Source organism: Vicugna pacos, chromosome 9 (assembly GCF_048564905.1).
Source record: "Vicugna pacos chromosome 9, VicPac4, whole genome shotgun sequence".
NCBI lineage: Eukaryota > Metazoa > Chordata > Mammalia > Artiodactyla > Camelidae > Vicugna > Vicugna pacos.
In genome coordinates, this window is record NC_132995.1 from 4128924 (window position 1) to 4150819 (window position 21896).

The 21896-nt window shown below is 37.7% G+C and overlaps 1 protein-coding gene across 1 annotated transcript in view; it reads right to left on the reverse strand.

Moving 5' to 3' along the window:
* Window positions 1-21537, reverse strand: part of LOC102534518 (uncharacterized) — a 54899-nt gene extending 33362 nt beyond the window's left edge. The window contains 6 exon segments of the mRNA XM_072966378.1: window positions 6455-6689; window positions 6692-6740; window positions 6742-8129; window positions 16639-16765; window positions 19367-19527; window positions 21498-21537. Of these exon segments, the coding sequence (XP_072822479.1) occupies window positions 6455-6689; window positions 6692-6740; window positions 6742-8129; window positions 16639-16765; window positions 19367-19381 (1814 nt within the window). The 5' untranslated portion in view covers window positions 19382-19527; window positions 21498-21537.
* Window positions 21538-21896: the final 359 nt, after the last annotated feature.

Here is a 21896-nt window from a genome sequence, read left to right on the forward strand (position 1 = left end):
ACAACAAAATCTTTTTGAAGTAATGGTAATAAGCATTATATCCAGATTACTCAAATGCAGTAAAATTCTATCTTGTGCACCCTATATTTTATTATATATAGGTATAACATATACATTCATTTATTAAACTATAGTTGATTTACAATATTGCATTAGCGTCACGTGTACAACATAGTGATTCAGTATTTGTATAGATTATATACTTCATTAAAAGTGATTACAAAATAATGGCTATGATTCTCTGTGTTGTACAATATATTAAGATACTGCTTATGAATTTTCTACATAGTAGTTTGGATCTCTTAACCCTATACTCCTATCTCTCCTCTTCTCCCCATTGGTAACCTAGTTTATTTTCTCTGTGAGTCTGCTTCTGTTTCAATAATACACTAACCTATTTTCCAGACTCCATATGTAAGTGAGATCATGCAGTATTTGTCTTTGCCATAGTTCAGTGAGCATAATATGCTCTAGGTCCATCCATGGTGCTGCAAACGGCAGAATTGCATTCTTCTTTATGGCTGTGTAGTATTCCATTGTAAATAGGCATATCACATCTTTATCTATCTGTCTGTTGATGGGCACTCAGGTTGGTGCTGTTATGAACATGGGGATACATGTAGCCTTTTAAATTAGTCCTTTCATAATTTTCAGATATAAACCTAGGAGTGGAACTGCTGGATCATATGATAGTTTTATTCTTAGTTTTCTAAGAAAACTTATTTTGTGAATTATACATTTTATTATTGTTTTGAGACAGTTTTGCCCAATTTATGTAGTTTATTTGCTATTTCTTCCTTTTTTATTTCACTGAAATGACTTGTGGAAGCATAAATCAAGCAGTTGTTTTCAGATTTGTGTGACATGAAAATGTACCCAGAGGAATAATAGATGCAACGTATGAGTTCCATCACCGTGAAGACAGAAACTCCTCATAGTTCAGCTTCAGTGAGAGACTTGGAATAATACAAGATAATGAACTAAAGGCTCATAATGGCAAGGCAAGAGACTTGTTGCCAACCTGCAGGTGCATCACAGTGACTCTGGAAACATGATATGTTAATTTTACCATAAAATGTATCTCTCCAGTGCCTCCCTAACCTGTCTTCCTTCCATTCATACAATAGAATCTGGAACTCAGGTCTCCAACACTTTGTACGCCGTGGTTAGCAGATCAGAACGATTTTCTGAATTCAACATGGAGATAATAGCTTATGTTTCTTTTATTGCATAATTCGGACATAGTAAAATACACAGTTTTCAAGTATAGAATACAGTGGGATTTTGTATGTTTGCAATATTGTCTACCAACAACATTTTCATCATACATCATTAACCCTTAAAAAATCCTGTACTCATTAGCAGTTACTCCACATTTTTAAGGATAAATTTGACTTATTTGGGGGGGGGAGTGGTAATCAGGTTTATTTATTTTTAATGGAGGTACTTGGGATTGAACGCAGGACCTTGTGCATACTAAGCATGTGTTCCATCACTGAGCTCCATCACTGAGCTCCACCGTCCCCAGTGATTATTCTACTTTCTAGCCCCAGCCACAAGCAATCATTAAGCTATTTTCTATTTCTATGGACATGGCTGCTCTGAGCATTTCATATAAATTAAATCACAAAGCATGTGGCCTTCTAGCTTCTTGCACTCAGCATCATGATTTCAAGGATCATCCTTGTTGGAACTTTTATCAGTGCCTAATAACGTTTTATTTCTGAGTAACATTTCAGTTTGTTTGTTCATTCATCATTTAATGGAGCTTTGGGTTCATTCTATATTATGGCCATTATCAAAAACGCTTCTTTCAACAATCTTCCACAGGATGTTTATGTGGATAAGTGCTTTCAAACCATTTGAGTCTAACTGTAAAAGAGGAGTTGCTTGGTGTAATATTGTGATTTGCAAGAAATATGGATTTGGTCATTCTTATGAGAAAAGTATTATTTCCACTCTCACTGTATTTGGCAGAACTGGTTCATTTGATTTTTAAGACTCAATATTTCACTGTGAACAATGAATAAAAAAGAAAAAGAAATTGGAAAATAATATAATAAAGAAGTATTTCATGTCTTTCAGAACAACTTTCAGATAACATTTTAAGTGTTTACCTTCAATTGAATATATTCTGTATTTTGAAGGAAATGTTGGGTTTTTTCTAATTGAAGGATAGTTGATTTACAATATTGTGCTAGTTTCAGATGCACTGCAAAGTGCTTCAGTTACATAGTTTTTTCCAGATTATTTGCCATTGTAGGCTATTATAAGACATTGAATATAGGACCCTGTGATACACAGTAGGTTACCATTGCTTATCTATTTTAGGTAGAGTAGCAAGGAAATCCTATTTGAGACTCCAGCACTTGATGAAAAATATTCAATGTAGGTTCCCCAATTTTCAACATCCCAGAGTTATGTAACAGTTATATTACTTTAAGTTAGTGTCTAACACTAAAGTACGTTTGGAGGTGGTATTACAGTATTTCCCGACTACAGGTCTTTTGTATATCTCTCATTTTCAAGTACGGTGGCATGCATAAAAAAAATCTCAAAATGAATTCTTTCATTCCTTACCTTGATTCTGGAATCAGAATAACTGTATTACCACTGGAGAGTTATTTTAGTGTGTTTGGATTCAGATAGAGTAGAAAGGAAATAAACCTGTAAGACAGAAAGCACTAAGGATTCTAATAATTTTTGCTGGACATTTGCAACACTGGGCAGAGTGGCTATGTGATACATGGAGTACTATATTCTCAGGATAAAGAACAAAGTCTGTTGATATAATCTGTCCCTAACACCTTTCCCCTTTACCTTTCTTTGTTCATGATGTAAATACGAAATACAAAAATTCACACTTCTTAAAATTATGGTGGGCATTTAATTCAAATGGCTAGTATTTGGAAATAATAACTGGGATTATTGTTTCCAGGTAAAGAAGACAAAATCTGATGATGAAAAGCATTTTGCCCCCACGCTCCCCACAACCCTTCACTCTTCTTAGTCCTACAGGAGCCATGTGGCTATAAGGAAAGTGAAGATTAAGTGCTGATGGAGGTAGAAGGGGCCGCAGACCCCTCACAAACCACACGGCACCCTCTGCACTTCCTGTCAGGTGAGACTGATAAACCTCCTATTTCTTGCAGTTCCTGTTTTCCATGCAGTCTGTCACTCACCAATAAAAACTATCCTATATGAAAAATAGGATTACTCTTGTGATGGGTGTAGAATGGAGCATTTTGGAGAGTCTTGAGTTTAAAATATTGTGGCTTAGGCAGGAGGGTATAGCTCACATGATATAGTGCATGCTAAGCATGCATGAGGTCCTGGGTTCAAGCCCCAGTACCTCCATTAAAAAAAATAAATAAATAAACCTAATTACCACCCCCTCCAAAAAAATTTTTTTAAAAGAGAAAAAAAAAGTAATGAGAAAAAAATAAAATATTACAGCTTACTTCTCTATATAAAATAGATAACCAACAAGGACCTACTGTAAAACATAGGGAAATATATCCAACATCTTGAGTTAACATATAATGGAAAAGAATCTGAAAAAGAATATATATCTATATATATGCATACACATACATGTATACATAACGCTGATTCACTTTGCTGTGCACTTGAAACTAATACAACATTGTAAATCAAGTATACTTCAATTAAAAAACAAATAATAAATGAATTAAGTGTGGCTTAAAAAAACTTCATGAAGACATGCCTTCAATAAAGAGTTAGATCTGTTAAGCACATGTTGCAGAAAATTCATAATGTGTGAAAAATTATACTGTGAGAATTTATGTTCAGAGCATTAGGCTGTAATTTAACAGAGTAAGGAATTTGGTTGAACAAATATAATGACATGTTTATTTGTCCATTTGACTTACTGATCTATGAGCCTATGCAGAACAGCAACCTTCCTACACTGAGAAAGTGCATTCACTCATCTGTCAGTTGGGGATAGTTCCAATCAATCACTGAATATCTGGCAGGAAACAAAATCAATACCTTGCCTTCAAGTGGTTTATATTCTATAAGGGAACATCAGCAATAGCGAAGCAAGATATGACGGTGTTAAGTATGATGAAGGTGTCTATCTATAATGACAGAGTGACAGTGTCCTAATTTAAACAATGTCTTTAGGAAACGTCCACATGATCAGAAGACAGTGAAGAATTTTATTAATTAACTGAATGAGTGTGTCATGGAAATACACCAGGGGACCATGAGGCAAGGATGTAAGTGGCCTCTGGAACCCAGGAAAGGCAAGAAAATGAATTCTGACCTGGAGCATCCAGATGGAGCACAGTTCTTTGGGCTATTTTACACATCTGGCCTCAAGAACCAGAAGAGAATAAATTTGTGCTGCTTCAAGGCTCTCCGTTTGTGGTAATTTGTTAGAGAAATTAATAGGAAATTTAACGAAAGGGTGTGTGTAGAAAATCAAAAGAATCTATATGAATTCTGGAAAAAGCACAATTTGCAAGGTGCCAGGATACAACGTGCAAAAATCTATTGTCATTTTATGCACATGCAGTTTACAAATGGAAATTGAAATTAAATAGATAATGCTACGTGTGAATGCTCAAAAACGTCAAAGTAGAAGAAAAATGTGTACATCCAGCAAAACAAGGACTTTTATGCTGAAACCTACAATGAATGGTAAGGAAAGAAATCAAAGATGACCTTTTATTTAGGTCATTTTACATGAACATACCACATCTAGTGAACTGTTAGAAAAACATACCATAGTCATTGATTGGAAAACATAACATAAAAATTATATTAAAATTCCCCAAATCGGCATAGATGTTTCATGTATCTCCAATGAAGACTTGTAGACACAACCAAGATTATTCTAAAATTAACAGGGAAAGGTAAAAGAACTAAAAGGTCAATTTACAAAATGTAAAAAAAAAAGAACTAGAAGAGCTAAAATATTTGAAAAATACTCAAGTGGTTGGAATCACTCCACATGACCTGAAGATCTATAATACAGTAACAGTAACCAAGACCGTGTGGGATCTGCCGAGTGAGACACACACAGACCAAGGGAACAGAATGAGGAAACCAGAAATAGCCCACACAGGAGCTATGCACTTATATGTGCACTTTTTCTGATTAATACCACGACAGTACTGCATGATCTGAGGTTGGTCGAAACCACCAATGCAGAACTGTGCATATGGAGGGCCAACTTAAAGTTATATGTGGATTTACAGCTGCTCAGGAGCAGACACTATGAACTCCCTGCACCATTCAAGGATCAACTGCACTTCTAACTGATCTTTGATGAAGGTACCAAGGTAATTCAAGGAAGGAAAGATTTTCAAAACCTGGTGCTAATCAGTGAAATATTCATAGTGGGGAGGGGGGAAGATCTCCACTTCCCCTAAACATCACATCTGTACAAGCATTAGCTCAAAGTTAATCAAAGCTTTTTAAAAACATTATAAAATTTTAAAGTATGAGATTCAGTTTTTAAAAATTGCTGTAGAATAAAATCAAAATTCAAAACTTGGTGCAGAATTCTTAGACATGTCAGAAGAGCATGACCCATAAGAGACAAAATATCTGGGATGATTGTTTCCATGAAAACATGACAAAATTCCTTTGTTTGTTTGTTTTTATGAGGGGGGTAATTAGGTTTATTTATTTATTTATTTACATTTGGAGGAGGTACTGGGGACTGAACCCAGGACCTCATGTATGCTAAGCATGTGCTCTACCATTTGAGCTATATCCCCCACTCCAAAATTCTTAAAATGTAAAGGGTTTTGCCCCCTCAACCTTCACTTTTCTTGGCCACACAGCAGGCATGTTGCTACAAGGAATGTGAGGACTAAGTGGGGCAGAGGACCCACCACACCCCACACCGCACCCTCTGGACTTCCTGTCGGGTGAGGATGATAAACCTACCACTTCTTTCAGGCAACCTGTCACTCACAAACAACAACTGTCCTACCTGAGAATTAAGATTATTGTTTCAAACTTACGGCATTGGTGAGGTACTCTCCAGACACACTGTATTTTTTTTTAATTTATCTAATTTTTTTAAATGGAGGTACTGGGGACTGAACCCAGGACCTTCTGCATGCTAAACATGCACTCTACCACTGAGCTATACCCACCCCACCAGACTGAGTTCTTTAATGAATGAGTTCCTCCCCTAAAGGTCTGGCCACAACAATCACATTTACCTAGTTTCTATCCAGAATGAATTTTTCAGTGAAACCTAAGATGTGAACACCTGACAAAAGCCTTGTAACTTCATTACATTATTAACGTCTCCCACCAGTATGGATTGGATTACCTGATAGTAAGTTAGGTTTGACAGAACACTGAAGGATTTGCCACACATTACATTTGAAAGTTTTCTCTCCAGTATGAATTCTTCCATGGATCTTGTGGTATGAATTTTGACTAAAGACTCTGAGGTACTAATTACATCTCTAAAGGTTTCTCTCCAGTATTCATTATTTCACAGTAATGGATGCTTGCGTGCACAAAAGCTTTGCCATGCTCATGACACTTGCTCAGCTTCTCCACACTATGAATTCTCTGATGAATTATAAGGTGTAAATTTTGAATGAATGCCTTCTCACATATGTCACATTTGTATGGTTTCTCTCATGTATAAGTTATCTGATGTTTAGTGAGGGTAGATATCTGATGAAAGGTAAATCAATTTCATTATGCTTGAATGGCTTCTCTACAATATATACTCTCTGATGAAACTGGAAAAAGTGAATTTTGATTGAAGTCCTTGCCACACTCACTATGCTTGTAAGGTTTCTCTCTAGTATGAACTCTCTGATGCCTTCCAAGGTTTGCCCTTTGACTAAAGAATCTGCCACACTCATTACATTTGAAAGGTTTCTCTCCAGTATGAATTCTCTGATGACTTACAAGATTTGAAGTTCGACAGAAGATCTTACCACACTCGTTACATTTGAAAGAATTCTCTTCAGTATGGACTCTCTGATGCTTTGTAAGATCTGCCCTCTGATTAAAGAACTTGCCACACTCATTACATTTATAAGGTTTCTCTCCAGTATGAATTCTCTGATGACTTACAAGATTTGAATTCTGATTGAAGAACTTGCCACACTCATTACATTTGTAAGGTTTCTCTCCAGTATGAATTCTCTGATGACTTACAAGATTTGAATTCTGACTAAAGAACTTGCCACACTCATTACACTTGTACGGTTTCTCCCCAGTATGAGTTCTCTGATGTCTTGCAAGATGTGAATTTTGACGAAAGACCTTGCCACACTCATTACATTTGTAAGGTTTCTCCCCATTATGAATTCTCTGATGAATTCTAAGACATGAATTTTGACTAAAGACTTTGCCACATACATCACATTTACATAATTTCACTCCTGTATGGATTATCCGATGTTCAGAGAGGTGAGAGCCACGATTAAAGGTTTTGCCACACTGATTACACTGATAAGGCCTTTCTCCTGTATGAATTCTCTGATGACGTTTGAGGGAGGAATTCTGACTACAGACTTTGCCACATACATCACATTTATACAATTTCTCTCCTGTGTGGATGACCTGATGTCTACTGAGGGATGAGCCATGATGAAAGGTTTTGCCACACTCGTTACATTTGTAAGTATTGTCATGAGTATGAACCGTCCAGTGACTTGCAAGGTTTGACTTTTGACTAAAAGCATTTCCACATACACCATATTTATATAACTTCTCTCCTGTATGGATTATCTGGTGTCTACTCATGGACAAGTCATGATTAAAGGTTTTGCCACACTCATTACATTGGTAAATATCTTTCTCAAATATATGCAGTTCGTCCAGAAAGCTGAATGCAAGCCTATTTTCAATAGGCTTGTTTCCTGCATTCCACCTACCTTGCTGGTCACTTCTGTCAGGGGCATCTTCCTTCTGGGTTACAGGCATTCCTTTATAATTTCTTTCATCATCTCTCCACTGACACCCAAAGTCATATGTATTTTCCTGGATTTCCCTGACGTAAAAATGTTTCACTTCAGGGCTTTCTTGTCTTTCCAACATCACTGCTTGGAATACTTCTCCGCTATCACTATTTGTCGTTGGCTGTAATTTCTTGATCACATGTATATGAGAGACATCTAAAAGATACAAAAAAACCATAGGTGTCCTAATCATTACAATTCATGAATAAAAGTTTGACGTTGAATATACGTTATTAAACCAATAGTAATATTTATTCCCAACAAGGTTATGAAATTTCCCAATCAGGACCTTAAATTTTTTAGGAACACTAAAGGAATAGGATTCTTTACTAAAGGAAGAGCAATTATGTGTCATTCAAATTAACATTAGGGAAGCCTAGTTCAAACACCCTGCGACAATAACTTTCACATTAGACAAACTTTTTTTTTTCATTTTTTTAGGGGGGAGGTAATTAGGTTTCTTATTTATTTATTTATTTTTAGAGAGGGTACTGAGGATTGAACCCAGGACTTTGTGTATGTTAAGCATGTGCTCTACCACTTGTGCTACACCCTTCCCCCTTAGACAAGCTTTTAAGCTCTCAGAGAAAGAGTATTTTTCCACCATGACCCCAAAACACATACCGATTAACAGTAAAGATACTGTTGTCTCATAATTAAGGAGACTAAAAATATTACCCTATACATACATCTGCACTCTACTGCACATAAATAAATGCTAAAAACACACAACATATTAATATGGAACATAATCTGAAAGAAGCTTATCTAATGAATAATTTAAATAACTGGCAATGTAGAATTGCAAAAGAAATAGAACAGAGAAAATGAAGAACTTGGTAACGCAGTCAAAAAAATGTTTATTCTAAATATCTGCTATTTACACCAGAAACTGACACAACATTGTAAACTGACTACTTCAATTAAAAAACAAGCAAAAAAAACAAACACAAACCTACGTACCCACGAAGAATATGCATTTTACAGTGTTAACACATGGTGCATGTCAGTTGTATTCTATAATAAACGCTGAAAAACCATCATATATAAATCACAATCAAATATTAATAAATGAAATACTCTCCAGTTATCTAACAGCCAATAAATAGAGCAATTCCCTTCCTACACAGAGCACTTAAACTCTCTAGTTCATTGACTCCACAATATATGTAATAAAGAGTGAGGAATGTGTAAATTTATCACCTAGGGTCAGACACAATGTTGTTTAGAACAAATTGCAAATGAAAAGCATACAAGATATGATGTATGCAAAGTGATATCAGAATAAACATGATAGATATCAGTACAACTACTTATAGAAAGTAACTTTCCAATCTTTACTATAAAACAGGCAAGATTCTAACCCATGTGACAGCACTAATTTGTTTTAAAAGGTTTGAGGTAAATGACTATGATTTTTCAAATCAGGGCCGTAGACTCACAGGTTCATGCCCATGACTCCAAGTGACACAGAAACTAGTGAGAGAACCAGGATTTGAACTTAAATCTACAAACTGTGACACATACTCTAAAGCATAACTGCCCACCCAGGCAGGACAGATTATAAAATATTACAACAAACTCAAGGTGTTTAGGAAGAAAACTTCAAGGCAGAAGCAAGAAGTGAGCTTTGTAAACTAGTAATGTTATTCAGCCGTCCATCCTGGAAATGGTCTCTGAGTCATCACAGCTGCACATAGTGATTTTGGTAGCATCCTGAGAAAGGTGTTCAATGGAAGAAGAGGGGTCATTTTACAGTGTGAGTCATGTGGAAGGTGGAGGGATGGCTGAGGGAGGGCTGTGGAATCTGGGAAGTTCAGGAGAACAAATTAAAAGTGCTAACAAATAACCATCCATATCCAGGTACCATGTGAGGAAAGGTCAGGAAGGAGAGAGGGTCTGAGAGGAGCACAGGGAACACGCACACGTGGGAGCACAGCCTGGGACTGCGCATCTATGTGACTGTAACTGCATCATTCACGCCCGCAGCTAAGATATTGATCTTGAGAGAAAAGAACTGGTTTAGCAAGTAGCATGACACTGGCCCATTTTAACTATGGGAATTACATCATGTGTATGACAGGGAAATGGAAGAGATTTTAAAATGGAGAAAATGGGATAGTGTAGAAATAAAGCAGGTTTGCATCTATTACACAACTTTCTATTTAAGGCATCAAACTGAATTTTCAATACATCCCATTTCCATGCATATACTGAAAAGAACATACGTGACATTCCAGGAGACTGGGTAAGAATGTTATTAGCAGAAACGAGAATAAAAAAATCAGTAAGAAACCATCAAAAAAAGATTGAGGGGTTTAGTCTGTACACACACGTGCATATAAAAAGAAATAGAAAAGCATAAAGCTTCCAAAAAATTTAAAAAAAAAACTATCACACAATGAAGCAATTCCACTTTCGGATATGGAACACTGAATTCACTGTCTTAAAGAGATACCTGGACTCCCATGTTCATGACAGCAGTACTCACAACAGCCAAGGCATGGAAACAACCTAAATGTCTATGGCGTGAATGGACAAAAGAAGTCTTTTAAAGATATATACAATATAATATCATTCAGCCATAAAAAGAAGTAAGTCTTACTATTTGTACCAACATGAATGGACACTGAGGTTACATGCTCAGTAAAATAATTCAGAGAAAAATAATAATACTACATGACCTCATATACATGCGAAAAATAATTTCAAAAGTGAACAAAAAAAGAGCAAAACTAATAGAAAGAGAAAGTGGAATAGTGATTACCAGGGCATAGGGGTTGGGAGAATGGGGAGATATTAGTCAAAGGAATAAACTTCCAGTTGTAAGTTGAAAAAGTTCTAGGAATCTAATGTACAGCATGGTAATTACAATTATCCATATTGTGTTACATACTTTAAAGTTATTAAGACAGTAAAACTTACATGTTCTCACCATACACACAAGAACTGTAATTATGTGATTAATAAAACTGATAAGAAACTACTGAAATACTCATTTTGCAATACAAATATATATCAGATCATCACCTTGTACACTTTAAACTTACACAATGATATAGATTAATTAAATGTCAATAAATCAGGGAGAGTGCAAATATAAATAAGTACAAAAAAAGAGGTCCTGGTTTACCATGTCTATAAAACAATTTTCAAAAAGGAAAAGAACAAAAGGAAGCAGATCTTAGAACAAAATAAACCTAAGCTAGCAGAAGATAGCAAAAACAATTACATTAGCAACAAATGAAATAGACAATAAAAACTACAGAAAGTCACAAGATTCCAAGTTACTTCTTTGACAAGCTCTTATCTACATTAACAACAACAACAACAAAAAAAAAAAAAGAGAGAGAAGACTCAAAATTACTAGAATCAGGAATGAAAAAGGGGACATTACAACAGATTACAACTACTTCTACTGAAATTCAAAAAATTAGAAAAGACTGAGAAACTATGTGCCTAAATACAGAAAAACCTATAAGAAATAGATACATTCCTACAGAAACACAACCCACCAACACTGAGTCATGAAAAAATAAAATAACTGAGCAAACCTGTAACACATCTCAATATATTAAAAGCCATTTAGGGCAAGCCCACAGCTAAAATAACACTCGATGAAAAGCTGAAAGGCTTCCAGCTGAAACCTGGAACAAGACAAGAAGCCCACTCTCAGCATTTCAATTCACAATAGTATTGGAATCCTAGCCACAGCAATAAGCAAAGAAAAAGAAATAAAGCATATCCAAATTGGAAGGGAAATGGTAAAATTGTCATTATGTGCAGATGGCAAGACAGTCTACGTAGAAAACCCTAAAAACTCCATTAAAAAACTCTTAGAACTGATAAATGAATTCAGCAAGATAGCAGGACATAAGATTAATATACAGCAATCGGTTGCATTTCTTTACACTAACAATAAAATATCAGAAAGAGGAAATTTAAAAAAACAATCTCTTTTAAAATTCTGCCACACACACACACACACACACACACACATACACACACAAAACCTAGGAAGAAACCTGAGCAAGGAAGTGAAAGACTTACACTCTGAAAACTATAAAACACTGATAAAGAAAATTGAAGATAATTCAAAGAAATGGAAAGTTATCCTATGCTCATGTATTGGAAGAATTAATATGACTAAAATGGCCATACTACCCAAAGCAAGCTACAAATTTAAAATGATCCCTATTAAATTACCCATGATATTTTTCACAAACTAGAACAAATAATCCTAAAATTCATCTAAAACCTCAAAAGATCCAGAAATACCAAGGCAATACTGAGGAAAAAGGACAAACCTGGGGGCATATCCCTCCCAGACTTCAGATAATACAACAAACCTATAGTAATCAAAACAGCATGATATTGGCACAAAACCAGATACATGGATCAACAGAACAGAGTGCCCAGAAATAAACCCACACAGCTACAGTCAATTATTCTTCGACAAAAGAGGCAAGAATATACAGTAGAGAAAAGACAGTCTCTTCAACAAGTGGTGGCAGGAAAGCTGGACAGCTGCATGTAAACCAATGAAATTAGAACAGTCCCTCACACCTTACATAAAAATAAACTCAACATGGCTTAAAGACTTAAATATAAGATATGACAACATAAAACTCATAGAGTAGAACAAGAAATTCTCTTATATAAATTATAACAATATTTTCTAAGGTCAGTCTCCCAAGGCAAAAGAAATAAAAGAAAAAAAACCCAAATGAGACCTAATCAAACTTAAAAACTTTTGAACAGCAAATGAAACCATAAACAAAATGGAAAGACAACCCAGTTGCAAATGATGCAACCAACAATGGCTCAATTTCCAAAATATACAAACAGTTCATACAGTTCAGTATCAAAAAAACAAACCCTATCAAAAAAATGGGCAGAAGACCTAAAGACACATTTCTTCAAAGAAGTTATACAGATGGCCAAGAGGCACAAGAAAAGACGTTCAACATTACTAATTATTAGAGAAATGCAAATCAAAACTACAGTGAAGTATCACTTCACAACTGTCAGAATAGCCATCATCAAAAAGTCTACAAATAATAAATTCTGGAGAGGGTGTGGAAGAAAGGGAACCCTCCTACACTGCTGGTGGGAATGTAAATTGGTGTAGCCACTATGGAAAACATTATGGAGGTTCCCTAAAAAGTTAAAGTATAGTTACCATATGATCCAGGAAATAGCGCAAATGTCCATCCACAGACAAATGGATATAGACTATGTGGTGTGTGTGTGCACACACATACATCCATACAATGGACTATTACTCAGCCACAAGAGAATGAAATAATGCCATTTGCAGCAATGTGGACAGACTTCAAGATCATCATACTAAGTGAAGTAATTCAGACAGAGAAATAAAAATATATAACATCATTGATATGTGGAATCTAAAAGAATGATAAAAATGAACTTATTTACAAAGCAGAAACAGTCTCACAGACATAGAAAACAATCTTACAGTTATCAAAGAGGAAGTTGTGGGTAATAAATTAGGAGTTTCGAATTAGCAGACACACACTACTATATATAAAATAGATAAGCAACTGTATAGCACAGGGAACCATATTCAATATCTTGAATTAACCTATAATGGAAAATAATCTGATAAAGAAATATATATATACACACACATACACACATAATTGAATCACTTCACTATACACCTGAAACTAACATAACATTGTAAATCAACTACACTTCAGTAAAAAAATTTTTTTTAATTAAAAACAATTTTAAAAACCTGTAACCTGTAAGGAGATTGAATGTCTAATCAAAAACCATTCAAGAGTAATAGCTCAGTGGCAGAGCACATGCTTAGCATGCACAAGGTCCTGGGTTTTATCCCCATTATCTCCATTAAGATTTTTTAAAAAAAAAGAAAAAAGGCTCCCAAGGCAGCACCTTTTAGGGGGCTGAGAGGTGGAGAGCTCAGTGGTAGAGCATGTGCTTATTAGCATGCACGAGGGCCTGGTTTCAATCCCCAGTACCTCCACTGAAAAAAAATTAATAAATAAATAACCCTAATAGCCTCCCCTTCAAAAAAAACAAAATGAACAAAGAAATAAAAGGTATCCAAACAGAAAAACAAATCAAAATTATCTGTTTACAACCTACATAATTTAATATGTAGAAAACCTTGAAGATTCCACAATAAAACCAGTTAGAAATAATTAATGAATTTTGAAATGATATAAAATCAGCATGCAAAAATCACTGCATTTCTATAGATTAACAATGAACAATTAGAAAAGAAATTGAGAAAACAATTCCACTTATAGAAGCATTAAAAACGAAAGAAATACTTAGGCATCGCCTTATACACAGAGGAAAATACATGCACACTGTAAACTAAAATAGCTGTTGAAAAATATTACGAACAACACAAATGAATGCAAATATATCCCAAGTTCTTGGAAGGGAAGATAATACTATCAAGCTGTCAATACTACCTAGAATGATCAACAGTTTCAATCCAATCCCTAATAAAATTCCAATAGTGTGTCTTTAAGAAACAGATAAATCCATCCTTGGGGGAGATGGGAATAGCTCAGTGGTAGAGTGCACACTTGGCATACACCAGGTCCTAGGTTCAATCCCCAGTACCTCTGCTAAAAAAAAGAAAAAAAGGAGGTGCCAAGCTGGTGGGGTAGAGAGACTCATAGCTCGCCCTATCCCATAAATATGCCAAGAATTACATCTACAAACCCACTGAATCACATAGAACACCTACTGAACTCTGGCAGAGTGTCTTTGATTCAAAATACAGCAGGATTATCACAAAATCCAATAAACAAGTTTATACTGTACAGCACAGGGATCTATATTCAATATCTTGTATTAACTTCTGGTCAAAAAGAATAGGAAAACAAATATTCATGTATGACTGAAGCATTGTGCTGTACACTAGAAATTGACACAACATTGTAAACTGACTATGCTTCAATAAATAAATGTATATATACAAAAAAAATCCATCCTATGATTTGTAATGGGATCTCAAGAGACCCTGAATAGAAAACAAGCTAGAAAATAAAAAAGATGGAAGTCTGACATGTCTTTACTTCAAAGCTTATGCTAAAGCTACACTAATCAAAGCAGTGTGGTACTGGCATAAAGACAGAGAGGCCAGTGGAATACAGCAGAGATGTCAGAAACAAACTCTTGTGTACATGGCGTAATGCTATTCCACTAGGTTGTCAGGACCACTCAGTGGGGGAAGGGCAGTCTACTAAGCAGAAGTTGTTGAGAAAACTGGATAACGGCATACAAAAGAATTTAGCTGGAACATTATCTTACACTACATATGAAAGTAACTCAAAATGGATTAAGGATGTAATCCTAAGACCTAAAAGCATCAAACTCCTAGAAGTAAACATACAGGCAAAGTTTCCTGACATTGCATTCACCAATGGTTTATCAGACGTTAACACCAGAAGTACAGACCACAAAGTAAGAACAGATTAAATGCACAACATCAATGGGGATAGAACCAAGAAAGGCTCAGGGATTGGAGTCTGGAGGCATCAACTTTTATCTACAGGGACTGAGAACTGAGCACCCAAAGGAGTCAAGTCCAGAAAGAGAGAGGAGGGGGCAAGAGACCCGGATAATACAGCCCACATCATGCTCCTCAAAGTCGAGCAACAAGCTCACAGGAGGCAGAGGGCAGATCTGTTGTAGATCATGACAAAGACTGTTTATTTGTCTCTGGTGGAGCCGCAGCACCACTGGAGGGTGAAAGAATACATTTTACATATGAAGGACAGAGTGATGAGTTAATGAGAAGAAAAATTTCCCCTGAGAGTTCACACTAAACAAACTTCTGTTTTCTCAAAGAACCCTCTCACTTGGGCAGACTTTCCCAAAGACTACTAACTCTGCCACTTCCTCTCTGCCCTTCTGAGACCTGACCTGTGTTCACACTTTCCATACATTCCCACCCACCCAGTTTCCTACTATCATCATATCGCTCTTCACAATCTAGGGCTCTTCCTCTTGCTCCAAAATGCAAGTAATATTCAGATCAAAAAAAGAAATTCTAAGGATGGAGGGCATAGCTCCGTGGTAGAGCACGTGCTCAGCACGAGTGAGGTCCAGGCTTCAGTCCACAGGACCTCCATGAAAAAACAAAAATTAATTAATTAAAGCTAATTACCTCCCTGTCTTTACAACAAAAAAATCCTGCTTATCAGAAGAAATGTAAAGTGCTGTGGCTTTTCCAGAATCCCAGCTCTTTGTTCATCTGAGGAGTGAGGACATTACAGGTGGGCCTGGAAAATGTTTCACAAACTCATCCACTGCCTGCCTCCTTCTGAACACAGAGGGAAGAACATCTAGCTCTCTTCCAAGAAGTAGTGAGTCAAAAGCACAGGGGCAGGAAATAGGGAACTAGGTAATTTGAAAGTACGCCATTGAGCCTTACAAATACTTGAGCTCTGGAACCCCTGAATGTCATGAAAAGGGGAGAACATTTGAAGAAAACGTAAGTTTAAACTAGTGATACCACAGGATGAAGCTTTTCACATCTGAGTCAGCAGGGCTTTCAGATCAGTCAGGCAAAACAGGGGCTCCCAAGAGGGATACAGAGGAAAATGCAAAGATATCCAAGGACAAATTCTAACTCCTGGAAGGAAGTTCTCCTCACCCAGGGAGACCAGGTTCCTGTAGGTCTCCAACATCACATCCACATAAAAGGCCCTCTGGGCAGGGTCCAGGCACTCCCACTCCTCCTGAGAGAACTCGATGGCCACATCCTTGAAGGTCAACCGCGCCTGAAATGAAAACACATTTAACCACGGGGCCATGAGTAGAGCTCTTATTTGTACACAAAATGAGAAGAGGAGAGAGGGGTAAGGATCAATTTAACTGAGGTATGTGTTCAGACAGATTCATGTAAAGGTATTTGGAGCAAATTATGTGTCTATAATTTTGGCTTTTTATGCCTTTTCATAGAGATTAAAATACCCTCCAATCAATGTGGACTTCTCATATTTGTGGACAACACAAGAAAAACATACAAATAAAATTCAACCACGGGTTGTCTATGCAGAAGTGGTAGATACTACATTCCACACACTGAGTAATATACAATATCCAGAGCGACTATAGGCTGAGTGGTGTCTTCAGACATGACAAAGTCTACAGTGGCTTCACGGAAAGGTTAGGACCTTAAATTATGCTAATGGTAACAAGAGCAAAGACTAAAAGTGTTGGAACACTTCCAAGTGCTAAATGTCATTCTAAATAAATTCTTTACATGTATGAACTTGTTTTCCACATAATAGCTCATTAGAGAATGATCTATTCCCATCTTACAGAGAAGACAGCCATGTCAGACACACTCGGAGACACTTAGGTCAAGAAACTAAAAGACACAGCAAGCACCAGAACTCACGGGGTTGGGCTCTGGAATCATAAGTGAAGAATCAGTTTGGTAATAGAGTATTTAAAGTATACTGACAAGAGGGAAGGGTATAGCTCAATGGTAGAGTGCATGCCTACCATGCCTGAGGTCCTGGGACCTCCATTAAATAATTAGATGAACAAACCTAATTAGCTCCCTTCACAAAAAGATTAATTTTAAAAATAATACAAATAAATTCTAAAATTTTTTAAATGTTAGTAATTATATTTAAATCATTCACACGATAGTGCGGAAAAAATTCAGGGTCAGGAAATATATTTAAGATCTATTTCAACTGCAAAAAGATAGTTTTGAAATTATTATGTCTTTAACAAAACCAAGGGCTTACACTTCGATGCCCTCATGCAAACCCATGTCAATACACAACTAACTTAAAAGATGGGAGTTGTCTATGGACATATTTTTGGATAACATTTTTCACTATCATTTTTATCCACATGTATTTCAGCCTTTTCAGACAATGAAAAGTTATTAACTTCACTTAATTTAGTCAACACTAGTCTATAGCAGTCTTGTAAAAGAAAAATGGTACAAACATAAAAAGACAAATAGAATACTTTAACTGCTATATCTATAGAATACCTAGATTCAAAAATATAAATACAATTTAAACACTAAAATTTACATACGTAGGTATTGACAATGCAAAACAGTTTATTTGTGTATTCCACTCATATAACATGGTTTCAAAATTAGAAGTTATTATATTACACATGAGTTTAACAGATTAAGAAAAAAATCTATACTATTAAAAGTTAAAAACTTATTGGAGTATTAAAAATACTGATAAAAAAGAATATGAAAAAAATACATTGTTATTTAAGCAAGAATATTTCACCAAACATTATGATCAGAAGGAAACACTCAGAGGGGTGAGTACAGATCAGTGGTAGAGCACATGCTTAACATGCATGAGGTCCTGGTTTCAATCCCCAGTATCTCCATGAAATAAATAAATAAATAAGCCTAACTACCTCCCCCACCCTGAAAAAAGAAATAGCTCCCTAGAAAAAAAGTGTACAACTTGTTTTAGGGAGTGGGTATAGCTCAGTCATAGAGCACGTGCTTAGCATGCATGAGGTCCTGGGTTCAATCCCCAGTACCTCCATTAAAAAATAATAATAATAAATAAAGCAATGGAGCAGATTAGAATGCTCGGAAATAATTTTGCATATATGTAAAATGTATTGACAATGGTGCCGAGATCATACAATAGAAAAAAGAATCTCAGTGACAAATGGTGCTGGGAAACTGGGTATCAACCAGCAATAGAACAAAGCTGGAATCTTACCTACATCAAATTGAGAAACTGTCAGTGTCAAAGGGAGCAATCAACACAGTGAAAAAGTAACCTCCAAGCAGTGGAGGTGAGGAAAATGGTATAGGAATTTCCATGTGTCAGAGATTTAGGCTGATTTCACAGTTTGAAAGCAATGATGGAATAAAACGCTCTATCAGTGATTTCTCTTTCTGAACTTTCCATTTCATTTCTAATCATTAAGATTTGGAAATCAGTGACACATTTAACTTCAAATGCAGGATAAAAAGTCAGAATATGTTTCCCGTTATTGGTCTGTTTCTGAAATTTACCGGGATTTGTGCATACTATTACCTGACTTCCAAGGGCAGGATCTTTTCAGCAGACAGTGCACCCAGATGGGCCCCTAAACTAAATCCCTGATGTCCAACAGCACTGACTCCGCATCTCCAATCCATGGGTGTGAAGCCTGCCCAGGACAATGCCCAGGGAGACTCTTCACAAGTTCCAAGTCCCGGGGTCCCGGGGATGGAATCTAAGTGGGGAGGACAGGCACTGAGGGAGTGTCCTGGGTGACTGTGAATGTACAGGTGTCAGGAAGGATACTTCAAAGTTAGCAAAGATTAGTGAGTCCAAAGAAGGACATGTCAGGAAGGACACAGTGAGAATCAACTGAGAGTATGACTTTACCTGAGACAGAGCCATTCCTCACTCCTTCTCTCTCCTCTTCCAGGCTTCTTCCTCAGGCTGAGTCTTTAACAGTCAGTCTTGAAAGTTGAAGAGATGCTGTTTAGTGCTTAGATCAACATTCCCCTTTCCTGTACACAGGAGGGATTCAGGACAGTAAACCCCTACAATGAGACAAACAAGTTAAGTTTTCCCACACTCTATTCTTTTCTTCATTGCATGACAGAGCTTTGAGTATCAGAGTGTAGGTTTTTTTTTTAATTGAAGTATAGTTGATTTACAATGTTCTGTTAGTTTCAGATGTACAACAAAGTGATTCAATTTTATATATGTACATAAAACTATATATACACATTCTTTTTCAGATTATCTTCCTAAATAGCTTACTACAAGACACTGAATATCATTCCCTCTGTTATATAATAGGTCCTTGTTGTTTATCTATTTTATACATAGTAGTGTGTTACGTTAATCCCAAATTCCTTAATTTATCCCTCCCCTTCCCCTTCCCACTGTAACTGTAAGTTTGTTTCCTGTATCTGTGAGTTTGTTTTGTAAATAAGTTCACTTATGTCTTTTTTTAGATTCCACATATAAGTGATATATATTTGTTTTTCTGTCTAACTTACTTCACTTAGTATGACAATCTCTAGGTCCTCTCACACTTTCTTCAGATCACACATCCCTATTAAAGCCTAATGAAGCTAATAAACTTTAAGTGTATTAAATTCTAAAGGCACAAATTATATACCACAACATAATCATCTACATCCAAACAATTCACCACCCATCTGCATCCAGTTTCCCCCTCTACCTGCACTGTTGTGTTTCCATTTCATTCTGTTTATCTTTTTCCCTACTTCTCTTTCTTTTTGTTCCCCTCCACTCTCCTTCTGTATCTGCCCTCCCCTCTATGTCTTCCCTCACTCCTGTCCTGCCCCACTCTGCAATCTGTGCCCCTCTTGTTGCTCTTTCTCCCCAACTTTTCTGATTGTCCTAAATCTCCATGCATTTCTTCCCCCATCACTGCTGCCCCCTGCCCTCCGAGTTACACCCTTTGTCTCCCCCTTTCCCTCCCTTCCCCCCCACCCTCTGGCACCCCAGGTGCCTATGCTTCCTTTCCTCTCCTTCTCTCCCAGCACCATGATACTCTCAAGGCCACGGTTCCACCTCTTTAATCCTCCTCGCCCCCACTCTCTGTGTGAAGTACTTCACAACTGTTACACCGCCTCCCACCGCTGATCCAGGGCCCCGCTCCCCGTTTCTCTCCAATCCCTGGGGATCGGCTTTTTTTTTATTTATTCACTTCTCTATTTTACCTACCTGCTACCTTTAAGGCTTACACTCTCTCATTTCACTGTCTCTGCAAGATCCTCAGCCATCCTCTACATTCCCTTTGGTTCTCCTTCATCCTTCCTCCTTCTCAGTGTTTCTATTTTTCTCTCAGTCGCTTTCTGTCTCTGCTTCTCCCGACCCACCTCGCCCACGTATTTACAGGGATGGAGACAAAATAAGGTGCCCTCCAAAAGGAATAGGCCGTTTTCCAGCGGGATGGAATTTGGAACATAACAATACTGCGGGGTCACGAGGCTGACCCCGGTCACCTCCCCCTTCGCGGGGTGGGGGAAGGGCTGACTACGAAGGGGAGGCCCGCGGAGCAGAAGGACCGGCCTGAGGAGGACGCGAGGACAGAAGGGCTGGGAGGGATGGGGTCTCAGGAGAGGGCCGGGCTCCCCAGAATCCCGGGACCCGGGAGCGGACGCGGCCTCACGGGAGCGGGGCGACCGGCGCCGCCCTCCAGGGGCCGAGAGGGCGAGGCTGGGGGCACGAGTCCACCTCGCCGAAGGGGACGTTACATGGCGGGGCGGAGGTGGCAAGGGGTTTCGAGAAAGAAAAAGCTGCGAAAGGCGGTGTCTTCGCAGACCAAAGGGAGAAAAGCCAAGGGCTCCGGGACCGATGTCCGGGAAATTTAATGCTCCAGAAGGAACGATCCCCGATCTGAACAGTGTCTTCTGGATTAACTTTAGGCGGAGGGGCGGGAGTGGGAATTTAAAGTCTGCAGTAACTCCAAGACTCTGATGATGGAGTAAAGTGTCTGCGAAGTGCAGATTTAAGGTAGAAAAGAGAAACTTACGCTCTGCAGCACGAGCCTGGTTCCAAGCTTTCCGTTTCCGGGTTCCTAGGAAACCGCGCGTGCGCGGGGTGAGGAGGCGGGACGGCCGGGGGCGGAGCCTGGGCGGAGCGCTAGGGGCGAGGGGCGGGGCGAGGAGGGAGCCAAGGTCGGAGCCGGGAGCGCCGGGGGCCGGGGCTGGGGCGGGCCAAGGGCAGGGGGCGAGGAGGGGACGCTGCTTCCCCGTGCCTGCTTTTAAGTCACGGCCTGTAGCAGTTTAAATTAAAGCTTAGACTTGTTTGGGCCAGTAATTTAGGAAACTAAGATATTTCCTCCTAACTAGTTGAAAACGATTTAAATAAAAAGCTGTTTTTGCCAGCGGGTTGCTTTCATATTCTGCCAAAGGTATTCAGGGTTCAGGAA